Raw genomic sequence first — 16,697 nt, 5'->3', positions numbered from 1 at the left:
CCACCCGGCTACCTAACCACCCTGCCGGCTACCTACCTACCTGGCTACCTACCCACCCACCCGGCTACCTACCCACCCACCCGGCTACCTTACCCACCCACCCGGCTACCTACCCCGCTACCTAACCACCCACCCGGCTACCTACCCGGCTACCTACCCACCCACCCGGCTACCTACCCACCCACCCGGCTACCTTACCCACCCACCCGGCTACCTACCTCGCAACCTAACCACCCACCCGGCTACCTACCCCGCAACCTAACCACCCACCCGGCTACCTAACCACCCTGCCGGCTACCTACCCACCCACCCGACTACCTAGCTACCCACCCGGCTACCTAACCACCATGCCGGCTACCTACCTGGCTACCTACCCACCCGGCTACCTAGCTACCCACCCGGCTACCTAACCACCCTGCCGGCTACCTACCTACCCGGCTACCTACCCACCCACCTACCTAACCACCCACCCGGCTACCTAACCACCCACCCGGCTACCTACCCACCCGGATACCTACCTACCCACCCACCCGGCTACCTACCCACCCGGATACCTAACCACCCACCCGGCTACCTACACACCCACCCGGCTACCTACCTACCCACCCGGCTACCTACCTACCTACCCACCCGGCTACCTACCAACCCACCAGGCTACCTACCCACCCACCCAGCTACCTAACCACCCACCTACCCACCCACCAGGCTACCTACCCACCCGCCTACCCAGCCACCCACCAGGCTACCCACCCGGCTACCCAGCCACCCACCAGGCTACTTACCCACCCGGCTAAGGGCTACCTACCTACCCACCCGGCTGCCTACCTACCCACCAGGCTACCTATCCACCCAACCACCCATGGGAGCTGCACGCCGGATGGAGGCTGGGACAGGAGGTCTGCTGCTGCAGGTGAGTAAATGTTTTTTTTTTATTATTTATTTTAGCAGGTGTATGTTCTGGGCAGGTCTGCCACATGATTGCGTGTATGTTCTGGGCAGGTCTGCCACATGATTGCATGTATGTTCTGGGCAAATTTGCTACATGATTGCATGTGTTTTCTGGGCAAATCTGCCGACATCATTGCAGGTATTTTCTGGGCATATCTGCCGACATGATTGCAGGTATTTTCTGGGCATATCTGCCGACATGATTGCACGTATTTTCTGGGCATATCTGCCGACATGATTGCAGGTATTTTCTGGGCATATCTGCCGACATGATTGCACGTATTTTCTGGGCATATCTGCCGACATCATTGCACGTATTTTCTGGGCATATCTGCCGACATGATTGCACGTATTTTCTGGGCATATCTGCCGACATGATTGCACGTATTTTCTGGGCATATCTGCCGACATCATTGCACGTATTTTCTGGGCATATCTGCCGACATCATTGCACGTATTTTCTGGGCATATCTGCCGACATCATTGCACGTATTTTCTGGGCAAATCTCCCGACATCATTGCACGTATTTTCTGGGCAAATCTGCCGACATGATTGAATGTATTTTCTGGGCAAATCTGCTCACATTATGTGTATTTTCTTGAGAAAACCTGCACAATTATGTGAATTTTCTGGGGAAAGGGTCACCAAAACTTGGGCCCACTGTCTTTGCGTTGCACTTTTCAAGGGAACCTGAGGTAAGAAGAATATTGAGGCTGCCATATTTCTCTCCTTTTAAGCAATACCAGTTGCCTGGTTGCCGTTCTGGTCCTCTGCCTCTTATTCTTTCAACCATAGACCCTGAACAAGCATGCAGCAGGTCAGGGGTTTCTGACAATATTGTCAGAACTGAGAAGATTAAGCTGCATGCTTGTTGCTGGTGTAATTCAGTTTATTACTGCAGCCAAATAGATCAGCAGGGCCGCCAGGCAACTAGTATTGTTTAAAAGGAAATAAATATGGCAGCCTCCATATCACTCTCACCCCGGGATCACTTTAAATTACAGTTAGCTCCGCCCTTATCCGGTCATTGCCACGCCCATTTTTTTGCCGCGGCGCTACGCGCCGCAGTTTCTATCCATGCCCATTTAGCCGCACCCATTTTTTGCCGCGGCGCGCGAACAGGGGGGCCCACAATTGATATTTTGCACAGGGGCCCACTGCTGCCTGTGTCCGCCACTGGTGGACAAATGGGACACGGGAGAGGAGAAAGAGATTGGGGAGTAGACTGCACGGGAGGTAAGTATGACCTGTGCATGTTTATTTTGACTTTTTATTTTCAGTTCAGGTTCTCTTTAACGACCGACTGTAGCAGGTTTGAGGCCTCTGCTATTAACACTGTGAGAATGGCTGCAGTTTCAACATTCCCCTTGAAAATCAATAGGTGAATTTTGATTGGCTCTTGTAGGCTCCACCTACTTTTCCGAATATTAATTCTAGTCACCCAGTGACCAACTGTGTGAAGTTTGAGAACCCTGCCATTAACAGTGTAAGAAAAGCTGCAGTTTACATTTCCCCATGTAAAAAGTTAGTTGTTTTTGGCTCTGCCCACTATTTGTAATCTTGACATACAGTCACTTAATGACCAAGTTTATGAGCTTTGGCATCAATAAGTTGCATTTCACCATTGAAATTAAACAAATCTGATTGGCTGTTTTTGGCCCGCTCCTTTCAGAATTTAATCCCCAGTCTCCCAGTGACTGACTGTAGCAGATGTTAGGCCTCTGCCATTAAGAGTGCATAAGTGTCAGCAATGTAAATATTCCCCTTGAAAATCAAAAGGTGAATTTTGATTGGCTGCTGTAGGCTCCACCCACTTTTCTGAATATTAGTCCCAGTCACCCAGTGGCCAACTGTGTCACGTTTGAGAACCCTGCCAATAACAGAATGGCTGAAATCAATCTAACAAATCTGATTGGCTGTTTGTGGCTCCACCCCTATAGTGAATTTGGACCCCAGTCACCCAATGACTGACTGTATCAGGTTTGAGGCCTCTGCCACTAACAGTGTAAGAATGGTAGCAATGTGAATATTCCCCTTGAAAATCAATAGGTTCATTTTGATTGGCTGTTGTAGGCTCCACCCACATTTCTGAATATTCATCCCAGTCACCCAGTGGCCAATTGTGTAAAGTTTGGGAACCCTGCAATGTAAAAAATGAAGTTGTTGGCACTGCCCACTTTTTCTAACCTTGACATACAGTCACTCAATTATCAAGTTTATCAGCTTTGGGGTCCTTGGTATCAATACTTTGTATATTCCCATTAAAAAATAAACAAATCTGGCTGTTTGTGGCTCCGCCCCCTTCCTGAATTTGGACCCTAGTCACCCAGTGACCAACTGTACCAGGTTTGAGGCATCTGCTTTTACCAGTATAAGAGAATGGTAGCAGATGAAATATTCCCTTTGAAAATCAAAAGGTGAATTTTTATTGGCTGTTGTAGGCTCCACCCACCTTCCAAAATCTTAATCTGTCACCCAATGACCAACTGTGCAAAGTTTGAGAACCCTGCCATTAACGGTGTAAGAATGGTTGCAGTTTATATTTTCCCAGTAAAAGTTGTTTTGGCTCCACCCACTTTTTGTAACCTTGACACACAGTCACTCAATGACCAAGTTTGTGAGCTTTCAGGTTCCTGGCATCAAAAATGTGTGAATGAAAGCAGTTTATCCACTAAGGAAATCTGATTGGCTGTATGTGGCCCCGCCCCTTTAGTGAATTTGGACCCCAGTTACCCAATGACCGACTGTAGGAAGTTTGAAGCCTCTGCCATTAACAGTGTAAGAATAGCAGCAGTTTAAATATTCCCCTTGAAAATCAATAGGTGAATTTTGATTGGCTGTTGTAGGCTCCACCCATTTTCTTGAATCTTAATCGCATTCACCCAGTGAGCAAGTGTGGCAAGTTTGAGAACCCTGCGATTAACAGTCTAAGAATGGCTGCAGTTTACATTTTCCCATTTAAAATGAACGGCTGAAATTTGATTGGCTGTTTTATGCTCCGCCCACTTTTCCTGGATTTGTAACCTCGGTCACCAAGTGACCAACTGTGCCAAGTGTGGGGACTTTGGCTTGATTACTGTGAGAATGGCAGCCTTTTACATTTTTTCCATTGACTTGAATGGGTGGAATCTGATTGGCTGTTTGTAGCTCCGCCCACATGTGCAGGGGGGCCGCGAGACCCCCAGAACATATCATCCCAGGTAGTAAGGGATCTGTGTACCAAGTTTCGTTCAAATCGGTCAAGCCGTTTTCGAGTTATCGCCATACATACATACATACATACGATTTAATATATATAGATAAATAAAAACTTGCTTTCATATTACAGCTAGAGTTGGGCCGAACGGTTCGCCGGCGAACGTGGTTCGCGCGAACGTAGGTGGTTCGCGTGCGGGTACCGCACGCGAACCTTTTGCGGAAGAAGTTCAGTTCGCCCCATAATGCACTGAGGGTCAACTTTGACCCTCTACATCACAGTCAGCAGGCCCAGTGTAGCCAATTAGGCTACACTAGCCCCTGGAGCCCCACCCCCCCCCCCCCCCCTTATATAAGGCAGGCAGCGGCGGCCATTACGGCCACTCGTGTGCCTGCATTAGTGAGAGTAGGGCGAGCTGCTGCAGTCTCTCATATAGGGAAAGATTAGTTAGGCTTAACTTCTTCCTGGCTGCATACCTGTTCTGTTCAGTGAGCCCTCAGCCCACTGCATACCTGTTCAGTGATCCTGCCACTGCATACCTGTTCAGTGATCCTGCCACTGCATACCTGTTCAGTGATCCTGCCACTGCATACCTGTTCAGTGATCCTGCCACTGCATACCTGTTCAGTGATCCTGCCACTGCATACCTGTTCAGTGATCCTGCCACTGCATACCTGTTCTGTTCAGTGAGCCCTCAGCCCACTGCATACCTGTACTGTGATCCTGCCACTCCATACCTGTTCAGTGATCCTGCCACTGCATACCTGTTCTGTTCAGTGAGCCCTCAGCCCACTGCATACCTGTACTGTGATCCTGCCACTCCATACCTGTTCAGTGATCCTGCCACTGCATACCTGTTCAGTGATCCTGCCACTGCATACCTGTTCTGTGAACCCGCCACTGTATACCTGTTCTGTGAACCCGCCACTGTATACCTGTTCTGTGAACCCGCCACTGTATACCTGTTCTGTGAACCCGCCACTGTATACCTGTTCTGTTCAGTGGACCCGCCACTGTATACCTGTTCTGTTCAGTGGACCCGCCACTGTATACCTGTTCTGTTCAGTGGACCCGCCACTGTATACCTGTTCTGTTCAGTGGACCCGCCACTGTATACCTGTTCTGTTCAGTGGACCCGCCACTGTATACCTGTTCTGTTCAGTGGACCCGCCACTGTATACCTGTTCTGTTCAGTGGACCCGCCACTGTATACCTGTTCTGTTCAGTGGACCCGCCACTGTATACCTGTTCAGTGGACCCGCCACTGTATACCTATTGTGTTCAGTGATCCTGCCACTGCATACCTGTTCTGTGAACCCGCCACTGTATACCTGTTCTGTTCAGTGGACCCGCCACTGTATACCGGTTCTGTGAACCCGCCACTGTATACCTGTTCTGTTCAGTGGACCCGCCACTGTATACCTGTTTAGTGAACACGCCACTGCATACCTATTGTGTTCAGTGATCCTGCCACTGCATACCTGTTCTGTGAACCCGCCACTGTATACCTGTTCTGTTCAGTGGACCCGCCACTGTATACCTGTTTAGTGAACACGCCACTGCATACCTATTGTGTTCAGTGATCCTGCCACTGCATACCTGTTAGGGGGCCTGGCCTGCCCCAAAAAGACTAAGTCGCTCCCAGTCCCTCCACACAGCATGTCTGCCTGCAGGCCGCTTCACTACCTTCTCCGCCACCACCAACAGGGTCCGGGACTCCAGGCGGATTGCTGAATTTTTTAGGCCGCTGCTAGCAGCGGCCGCTGGAATAATTTTTATGGTGCGTGTACATGACTGCCTAATTTTTCTGGCTGCACTGAGGGCAGCTGCAACAACAAAAGAAAAGGCATGTACATGCGCCCATTCCCCTTCGTGATCATTACCTTGCCGTGGTGAAGGGGCTTGCGTATCACAATGAAGCAATGACCAGCGCCTAGACGAGTGTCTCGGGGGGCACACAAAAGATAATAAGGTCGTTGCTTCATTGTGGTCAGACCAAATTTGATCAGCTGGACAGTCACTGTTCTGTCATTCAGCTACATCAGCCAGACCGACCATATGGGCTGTAAAGCCACCAAAACCTGCACTCTCGCCATGGTGCGCACCAGTCCAGCACGGCCGTCACTAGTACAAACAGCTGTTTGCGGTGCGTTACACGGTGAGTTTGGTGTGTCAGTGTGAAGCAGTACCTTAATTACACTACCTGATTGATGTATACACATGCAAGATGTTTTAAAGCACTTTAGGCCTGTCATTTAGCATTCAATGTGATTTCTGCCCTTAAAACGCTGCTTTGCGTCAAATCCAGATTTTTCCCGGGGACTTTTGGCGTGTATCCCACTCCGCCATGCCCCCCTCCAGGTGTTAGACCCCTTGAAACATCTTTTCCATCACTTTTGTGGCCAGCATAATTATTTTTTTTTTTCAAAGTTCGCATCCCCATTGAAGTCTATTGCGGTTCGCGAACTTTAACGCGAACCGAACGTTCCACGAAGGTTCGCGAACCTAAAATCGGAGGTTCGGCCCAACTCTAATTACAGCCTTCAGGTGAGGCTCCTCTAGCTGATATATGAGCTTTACAATCTCCCTACAAGAACATCACTGCCACTTACTGCATCACAGAGAGCCTGAATCTTCTCATCTGCCTGCTGCACTTCCCCAAATCCTCCAATCACAGGCTGCTGAACTTGGGGCTCCTGGTCACACATCTTCTATTGTGCAGCAACAGACTGACTGACTGCAGGTAACCAGAGCAAGTGCTTATATATGTGTGGGCTGTACCATTACCAGCTGGAAGGAGGGGTGGGGGACCAACAACTAGAGATTAGGAAGATCAATAAGATGCAAATAGTTCCAAATTGATGCAAACTGTTTATGCAAATTTAGGCCTCTTTTCCACGAACTATTGTTAGGCAGTGAAATGCCTCTCAAACTCTCACAACTGCTCACTGCTGCCTGGTAACTACTTGCTGCTGCCTGGTAACTGCTCACTGCTACCTGGTAACTGCTTGCTGAGCACACAGCTCAACAGTTCGTGGAAAAGAGGCCTAAAGGTGCGTACACACATGCGACTGTAGTCGTTTGGAACGATCGTTCCCCGATCATTTCAAACGACGATCGTTTAAAAAAAAGCAGCCAACGACCATTAAGTCTAACGACGGACGAGCTAGATCATTAAAAACTAACGATCTAGCTTGGCGGATTTTGGCAGATAAATTTGCATACAAAAAGCTACATAATCCTGCATGCCAGTGGTAATTATTAGAATATCATTGACTATTTCAGGGGTCAGGAACCTATATGGCTGAGAGAGCCATAAATGCCACATATTTTAAAATGTAATTCCGTGAGAGCCATACAATTATTTGCCACACTAAGCTGTGCTGCTTAAACAATGTAGATTCAATCCCCTATTGATTTGTATGTGAGCCAGATGCAGCCATCACAGAGCCACATCTGTCTCCTGAGCCATAGGTTCCCTACCCCTGTGTTCTAGCATCTTCTTTCATATGGACATAATTATTTGGTTCTTTGTTGAGCTGTACCATTGTTAGTTTTTATATATAAGTAAGAAAAAAGGAAATAACCTGAACTTTCTTCAGTTGTCCCGCCGTCAAGTGCTGCCCAGGGGCGTTTCTAGGTTCCTGGGAGATCCGGGGCACCCCTGGGCACCAAGAGGGAAAGATTGTGAGGAGTGCATAGCGCGCCATGGCAAAAAAGGGCGTGGTCATGCCAATGAAAGTGGGCGTGGTCCAGTGCAGTTTCTAGGCTAAAATGCACCCAGGGTGAGGGTGTAAAAATTGCACCCCCCCCCCCCCAGAGCAAGGTATGGGTGCCCGCAGTATAGGTTACCCAGGTCCAGTTGCACTTAGTATAGGTCCCCCCAGTATAGGTAGCCAAGAATAGGTACCCCAGTATAGGTAGCCAGGCATAGGTGAGCCAGGTAGGTGCCTCCAGTATAGGTAGCCAGTATAGTTGCCTCCAGAATAGGTTAGATAGGCAGGCGCCCCCGGTATAAATTAGATAGGTAGCCGCCCCAGTACAGGTTAGCTAGCTGGGTGCCTCTAATATAGGTAGCCAGAATAGTTGCCCCAGCATAGGTTAGATAGGTAGGTGCCCCCAGTATAGGTTAGTTAGGTAGGTGCCTCCAATATAGGTAGCCAGTATAGTTGCCACCTGTATAGGCTAGCTAGGTAGGTAGGTGCCCACAAAAAAGGTAAGATAGGTAGCTGTCCCCCAGTATAGGTTAGATAGGTAGCTGCCCCTCAGTATAGGTTAGATAGGTAGGTGCCCCCCAGTATAGGTTAGATTAGGTAGCTGCCCCCCAGTATAGGTTAGATTAGGTAGCTGCCCCCCAGTATAGGTTAGATTAGGTAGCTGCCCCCCAGTATAGGCTAGATTAGATAGGTGCCCCCCAGTATAGGTTAGATTAGGTAGCTGCCCCCCAGTATAGGTTGGATTAGGTAGCTGCCCCCCAGTATAGGCTAGATAAGATAGGTGCCCCCCAGTATAGGCTAGATAAGATAGGTGCCCCCCAGTATAGGTTAGATAGGTAACTGCCCCCAGTATAGGTTAGATTAGGTAGGTGCCCCCAAGTATAGGTGAGATTAGGTAGGTGTCCCCAGTATAGGTTAGATAGGTAGCTGCCCCCCATAATTGAGGAGGGAGCCGGAGCCACGGGGAGGACAGCCCGACCTCTCCCTCCCCTCCTCTCCCGGGCCGCCCTCCATGCTCCCCCCTCAGCTGTAGAGTGAGCAGGAAGCGCTGTATATAACTCACCTGCCTGCGTTCCAATCACTGCTCTCTCGCCGCCGGTCTTTTCCTCTCTGCCTACACGCTGATACACACGCTGCTTCCGGCTGTATCAGCGTGTAGGCAGTGAGGAGACCGGCGGCGAGAGAGCAGGGAGTGGAACGCAGGGAGGTGAGTTATATACAGCGCTTCCTGCTCACTCTACAGCTGAGGGGGGAGCATGGAGGGCGGCCCGGGAGAGGAGGGGAGGGAGAGGTCGGGCACCTCTTCAGATAAGATTTTTACTGCTTGTAAGTTGAAAGGGTCATTAGCTCCGCTACATAGTTTAAAATACAGTGTGATTTGTAAATTGCAAATTATAAAATGCTATAAAAAAAGCTATATACACCTGAAAATAAAGGTACGTTTGTAGGTTCATGGAGGGTGGAGTCTAGGGTGCCAGCCCAGGACATCTGTGCCTATAGACTCCTGTGAGGTAAATCTGGGTCTGTGCCTGGATGAAGCATACTCCCCAACCGCCACGATTGGTCGGGATTCTCCCGCTTTAGGAGGCTTGATCCCGCCTCCTGCGATTACCTGCCTGTGTCCCGGGCTGAGGGAAGTCAGGATGGAGAGCGTCAGAATGATTATAGAGCAGAGCAGTCACCGCGGGACTTTCTACACAGACGTGAGCAATGAGGTCAGTTACAAAGCCCCGGGTGATTGCTCTGCTCTCAGGGCCGGCCCTAGACTTTTTGCCGCCTGAGGCAAATGTAGAAAAGATTGCCGCCCCCCCCTCCGTGGGGGGCCGCCGAGCCGGAGGGGTAGCGGCAGTGCTGGTCGTAATGGAAAAATCTACGCTTACGGATCATTACGCGTAATTTTACGCTATTACGCATTACGGTTACGGCGTAGACATTTATCTACGCTTTATGTCTGTAATTACGCATTGCCCTTACGCAATTACGCGTAAGAATACCGTAATGCAGGTTGTTACAGTACGGTCTTACACGTAAATTCCTACTAGCAATTAATGCGTAAGGCCATGCACCCAAGCGGAAAAGTTGACGCATGGATCAATGTTAGGTAGCCACCAACTTTAAGGGTTAATAGCAAAGCCCCCTTAAATGCTAAGAGCTCAAATTTGGAGAATATATTAAGGAGATCAGAAGGAATAAGAGGATTTTTTTTTTTTTCAAAAAGACCTTATAGTTTTTCATAAAATCGATTTTAAAGTTTCAAAGTAAAAATGTATACATTTAAAAACCCGCCGACTTTAACGGTTAATAGCAAAGCCTGCTTAAAATTTAGGAACACCAAATTCCCACGGTATATTAAGGGGATCAGTGGGAATAAGAGGAAATTTTTTTTTAAAAAAAGACCTTATAGTTTTTGAGAAAATCGATTTTTAAGTTTCAGGGGAAAAATGTCTTTTAAATTCGGAAAATGTCAGGTTTTTTTGCACAGGTAACAATAGTGTATTATTTTCATAGATTCCCCCAAGTGGGAAGAGTTTTACTTACTTCGTTCTGAGTGTGGGAAATATAAAAAAAAACCGACGTGGGGTCCCCCCTCCCAGACCTCTTTAACCTCTTGTCCCCCATGCAGGCTGGTATAGCCAGAATGCGGAGCACCGGCCGCGTGGGGCTCCGCACCCTGACTATACCAGCCCGCATGGTCCATGGATTGGGGGGTCTCGGAAGGGGAAGGGCAGCCAAGCTTTCCCCTCCCCCTCCGAGCCCTTGTCCAATCCAAGGACAAGGGGCTCTTCACCTCCGATGGGCGGTGGAGGCCGCGATTTCCTGGGGGGGGTTCATGGTGGCATCTGGGGTCATGGTGGCATGTGGGTGACATGTGGGTGACAGATGTGGGCGGGGTGGACAGTGAGAGCCGGTGGGGACTTAGCGTCCTGCAAGGACGCGTAAGTGTATGCGGCAGCTGAGCGGCGAGTGACGTCGGGTGCGGCGTAGTTACAATGTAACAAAGTTGTTACATTGTAATAACTTTGTTACATTGTAACTGATAGAACATTTCCTAGGCTATTGCGAGGGATCATTTATTTAAAGGGAAAGGTAAGTATTAATGGTTAATTAAGAATATTAAAGGACTTTTTTCGTGGTTATGTTTTTTGTTCAATTAAAATACTTTTTCTAAGTGTTTGTGTGTTTATTTACTTTTAACTCTTAAAGGAAATGGGTAAGGGGTACAAGTACCTCTATACTCATTTCTCCTGGGAGGGGGGGTGGACATCTGGGGGACCCCTTTTTAAAGGGGACTCCCAGATGCCACCATGAACCCCCCCCCCCCCCCAGGAAATCGCGGCCTCCACCTCCACCGCCCATCGGAGGTGGAGAAGAGCCCCTTGTCCTTGGATTGGACAAGGGCTCGGAGGGGGTGGGGAAAGCTTGGCTGCCCCTCCCCTTCCAAGACCCCCCAATCCATGGACCATGCGGGCTGGTATAGTCAGGGTGCGGAGCCCCACGCGGCCGGTGTTCCGCATTCTGGCTATACCAGCCTGCATGGGGGACAAGGGGTTAAAGAGGTCTGGGAGGGGGGACCCCACGTCGTTTTTTTTTATATTTCCCACACTCAGAACGAAGTAAGTAAAACTCTTCCCACTTGGGGGAATCTATGAAAATAATACACTATTGTTACCTGTGCAAAAAAAACATTTTCCGAACTTTTTAAAAGACATTTTTCCCCTTGAAACTTAAAAATCGATTTTCTCAAAAACTATAAGGTCTTTTTGAAATTTTTTTTCCTCTTATTCCCACTGATCCCCTTAATATACCCTGGGAATTTGGTGTTCCTAAATTTTAAGCAGGCTTTGCTATAAACCGCGGGTTTTTAAATGTATAAATTTTTCCTTTAAAACTTTAAAATCGATTTTATGAAAAACTATAAGGTCTTTTTGAAAAAAAAATTTTTCCTCTTATTCCTTCTGATCTCCTTAATATATTCTCCAAATTTGAGGCTCTTAGCATTTAAGGGGGCTTTGCTATTAACCTTTAAAGTCGGCGGCTTTTTTATATTATACGGGAGTGTAATATTACGCGATTACGGCAGACTGTAATTTCAATAGGAGTTTACGGTCTTACGCGTAATTTGTTACGCGTAATAACGTAACTTACGGTCTACGCGTAATTAATTACGTGTAATACCGTAACCTTACACGTAACGCTTACGGTGCATTTGTAGTGAATTACGATGCATAATTACGCTAATGCGTAATTTCGGCCCAGCACTAGGTAGCAGGCAGGATGGGGGTCGGACCCACCTTCCCTCGCCTGGGTCCCCTGATCTGCGCTCCCCTCCAGCTGTAAATAGTTAGGAAGCAGTCGATAGTAAGAGGCACGGGCGGGGAGGAATCACCTCTTTGCGCGTTCCAGCGTGTGCGCTCCACTGACGTCACTTCCTGCAACGCCGCCCACTGTATTGTAAGTGGACAGCGTGTCAGGAAGTGACGTCAGTGGAGCGCACGCTGGAACGCGGAAAAGGTGAGTCCTCCCCGCCCGTGCCTCTTACTATCGGCTGCTTCCTAACTATTTACAGCTGGAGGGGAGCGCAGATCGGCGGACCCAGACGAGGGAGCGGGGGTTCCGACCCCCCTCCCCACCGCTAGGCCCAATACCCCCGTCCTGCCCGCTACCCCTCCGGCTCGGCGGCCGGCCCCACGGACGGGCGGGTGCCGCCCCTAGAAGTTTGCCGCCTGAGGCAAAAGTTTCACGCTGCCTCATGAGCGGGCCGGCCCTGTCTGCTCTTTGCAAACGTGATGCCTGCTTCCCCACACATCTCCTGTTCTCTCCTCCTTGTCTGTCTGCTCCTAACTAATGTGATGTGGGTCCTCTGCCTGACTGTCACGCTCCAGCAGCCGTGCCCTCTGACCTTCCTCCCCCCCCTGTCTGCACAATCTCCAGAGGAGAGGATGGACACTGGCTGCAGAGACCTGCTGGAAGATAAGGCACAGGCAGAAGCTGGGCACAGGCTCATGTTACAGAGGACTGCTATCTCCTATCATGATCATCTTCCCTCCGGCAACTGTGCTGTAAGGTCTGTGTCTCCAAGTCACAAATGATCCAAATACATTGATATTATGGTCTATGGCAGTGATGGCTAACCTTGGCACTCCAGCTGTGACAAAGCTACAAATCCCATCATGCCTCTCTCTCCCCAAGCTGTCAGTATTGCAATGCCTCATGGGACTTGTAGTTCCACCACAGCTGGAGTGCCAAGGTTAGCCAATACTGGTCTACGGCTTTGCCAGCAGAGCAGGGGCGTAACAATAGACCCTGCAAGGGATGCAGCTGCAGGGGGGCCCAGAATCTGCAGGGGGCCTTGTGGGTGGAGAAGTTTCTTTTCATTGTCCTGAGAGACTGACAGCTAAGGGCACGGAGAGGGGAAAAAAAAAAAAAAACAACTTTGTTATCTGCACAATTGTTTTAATGACTGCCACTGCTCAGCCACTGATAACAAATCATACAAAGATTTGTATACAGTCCCCATTGAGTGTGCAGCAGGGTCTTGTGTACATGGCCCTGCCCCAGCCCCTTTTCAATCTCTGTACTGTAGTGATGCTGGGGGAGTCTGCAGAGCCAAATCTGCTCCATCAGAGATTGATAGAGTGAGTGTAATAAGCTGAGGCTGGGCGCACTCTAGTCTGTTTGTTTTCTGTATGTGTTTTCTGCACACCATGTGTGTCTGTATGTGTGAAAACATGCACGTTTTATCACAGATGCTAATGTAAATGATAGAGAGAATGCCTGCAGTGCTTGCTGTCTGTTTTTATCTACGTGGGAAAAGACATTCAAGTGTGCGCTAGCCAATTGAATAACTGGCACTCAGTTTACCTGAGCAGAAAGTGATGTAGGGGAGGGGGCCCCATCCAAAGTTTCTCAGGGGGGCCCAGTGATTTCTAGTTACGCCCCTGCAGCAGAGGATGTGATGTTGCTTCATTGCTAGAGGAAAATGCTGACATTGTATCAGCTACATTGATCCTGTCACCAGTACAATCGTTCAGCAGCACAGTATAATCACATTAACTCTGGAATATTGCTGCTGTGTCATAGGCCATCATGTAATCTCCCCACATAGATGGTATAAATCAACTCATTTTCACCAGGAAAGCCAGCTGTTCTCCTGCATAGCTTCCCAACAATCAGGGCCGGCGCTACCATTAAGGCAAAGGAGGCAGCTGCCCCAGGGCCCCAGAGCTTGTAGGGACCCCCAGTGGTTACAAGAGGGAAAAAATTTCAAATCAGCCTTATAGTTCTTGAGAAAATCGATTTTAAAGTTTCAAAGAAAAAAACAACACACATTTAAAAACCTGCCGACTTTAATGGTTAATAGCAAGTCCACCTTAAATGCTAGAAACCCTAAATTTGCAGGATATATTAAGGAGATCATTAGGAATAAGAGGAAAAAACAATTTTTCAAAAAGACCTTATAGTTTTTGAGAAAATCGATTTTAAAGTTTCGAAGGAAAAAAGTATACTTTTAATTACGGTAAATGTCACTTTTAGTAGCAAACGGTAGTGTAATTTTACATGCATCAAACGAAAGCGCAATACATTTCCTGACAGGGTTTCCAGGGGGTCCATACGCAGCCGCAGCGCTTTGGCCAGGGATTGCTATACAGCCGCACTATGGCTGTATGAAGATCCCTGGCATTTTTTTCCTATTTTCCCAATTTTTTTTATGTTTAGAGAGTTGGAATTTTTTTAAAAAAATTATGTGGGGCCCCCCCTCCTGAAACTTTTTAACCCCTTGTCCCCCATGCAGGCTGGGATAGCCAGAATGTGGAGCTCCGACCGATTGGGGCTTCACACCCTGACTATACCAGCTGCAAAAAAGGTCCCTTAATGCCAATTTTTGCTCCGTGGTATATGTTGGGGGGCCCCCCTGGTTTATTTTGCCCTGGGGCCCCATTGTTGCTTAAACCGGCCCTGCCAACAGTCCCTCCTTTGAAGTGACAGTCCCGTTGGGAACCCTGTCCCTCTTTCTTCCTTATTTGTCCCTCTTCCAGGGCTGATGTACAGATCTATGTAAATGTATTTTTCCATTGAAAACATATGTAATTGAATCTAAACTTTATTCCCATTCTTAAAATTGAGATAGTTATTTTTAAATGTTACTATGAAGGAAGATGAGCCAAGATAGAGAGGACTAGGTGGTTTGAATTATAAAACATTTCTTAGGAAATCTTTATGCAATGCATGACTAGGGGTGTGCCAGGGGCAGGGTTAGGGGTGTGGCTTAAGTGTCCCTCTTTCCTATCTCAAAAAGTTGGGAGGTATGATGAAGTTACCCACTGGGATGCCTTTATGGCAGCCATTTCCTTCCTGAAAGTAAGGCTACTGACACTTCACAAATTGGTCTAGGATTTAGGATCTAAAAGCTTTTTGAAAAAAAAAATGCATTGCTGTTTAGAAGATATAATCTGTAGGTCAGTGGCATAGCCAAGGAGTTATGGGCCCCTGTTTACATTTGGTCCCCCCAGCACTGTATACACAGCAATTGATATGGCACACCAAAACCTGCCAAGGACAACCCCAGTGTTAGAGGTGCAAGATGGGGTACAGTTTTTTTTTAATTACTACTAGGCAAAGCATCGATAGAAGTGATTAATGATTACTAGGAAAGGACCAATATAGAGCTAATACTGCATTTGAGGGAGGGCCCCCTCTGGCTGAAGGGCCCCCATGTAGTTGCAACCTCTGCACCCCCTATTGTTATGCCTCTGATGGAAGTAATCATACCGCTAGGGAGATTAAGCCTGGACAATGTGCCAATTGTCTAAAGCATGGCACACCAGACCTGTTTCTGAAAAGAAATTGTATGATCAGTTTGATCACTTTAATGGAATGATTGGAAATTAGATCTGTTGGGAATTATTCAACCCATCAATCTGAAGGGAAGTTGTATGGTGTGTACCAGGCATTAGAAAAATGTTTGGTATATGACTCCCATTAGTTCCTTCCATTTCTCATGGATTCTGGTGGTGTCAGTCTAGCATTAGATCCTCCTGATCAGAGTGGGATCTCCTGGGCATGTTGGGTGGGAATCTGGCAGAGAGACATCCATGCTCAAGATCAGACCTCAAATCGATAGTGTCAATGATGCAATGCCGATTTACAAGAGATCTGTTTTAATGTGAACCCAAAGTGAGGTATATGGAGGCTGCCATATTTCCTTTTAATCAATACCAGTTGCCTGGCTGCCATGGTGATCTTCTGCCTCTAATACTTTTGACCATAGCCCCTGAACAAGCATGCAGCAGATTAGCTTTTTCTGACACATCAGAACTGACAAGAAAGCTACATGCTGGTTTCTGGTGTTTAGACTTCAGTAGCTAAATAGACCAGCAGGGCTGCCAGGCAACGTATTGTTTAAAAGGAAAATGGCAGCCTCCAAATAGTCCTCATCCCAGGTTCACTTTAATGGATCAGTTCTGTGCTCAGTCGCTGGGCATTTTCAGACACTTGTATACATTTGGTCCACAATTGTGTGTGAGCTGCAACCAGCATTGTGAAACATGGAAAAAAATTCTCATATGGGCATTGTTTTCCAGTTGCCACTTGCCAGCAACTGATTCAGTGTAAGCCAGCCCTTGGAGTAGATCTGAGATAAATTTACTCATTGCATAAGTGCCCCTTACATGTAGGTTATATGGCATTCCTCAAGCTAATTTGTTTTAATACCCCAATTCCATTTACATAAAAAACCATCACCCACAGTGCCTAGGCATTCTGAGTCCCATGTAGCCAGTGCTCATGGGCAGGGCCGGATTACCGACCAGGCAACAAAAGCAGTCGCTTGGGGCCC

At 48.0% G+C, this 16,697-nt stretch overlaps 1 protein-coding gene across 1 annotated transcript in view; it reads right to left on the bottom strand.

The window, feature by feature from the left end:
* Positions 1–6,912, bottom strand: part of LOC137545152 (stefin-C-like) — a 35,357-nt gene extending 28,445 nt beyond the window's left edge. The window contains exon 1 of the mRNA XM_068266265.1: positions 6,758–6,912. Within this exon, the coding sequence (XP_068122366.1) occupies positions 6,758–6,853 (96 nt within the window). The 5' untranslated portion in view covers positions 6,854–6,912. The remainder of the gene's footprint in view (positions 1–6,757) is intronic.
* Between the last annotated feature and the right edge of the window lie 9,785 nt (positions 6,913–16,697).

Source organism: Hyperolius riggenbachi, chromosome 2 (assembly GCF_040937935.1).
Source record: "Hyperolius riggenbachi isolate aHypRig1 chromosome 2, aHypRig1.pri, whole genome shotgun sequence".
Lineage (NCBI taxonomy): Eukaryota > Metazoa > Chordata > Amphibia > Anura > Hyperoliidae > Hyperolius > Hyperolius riggenbachi.
This window is presented reverse-complemented; position numbering and strand designations above follow the sequence as displayed.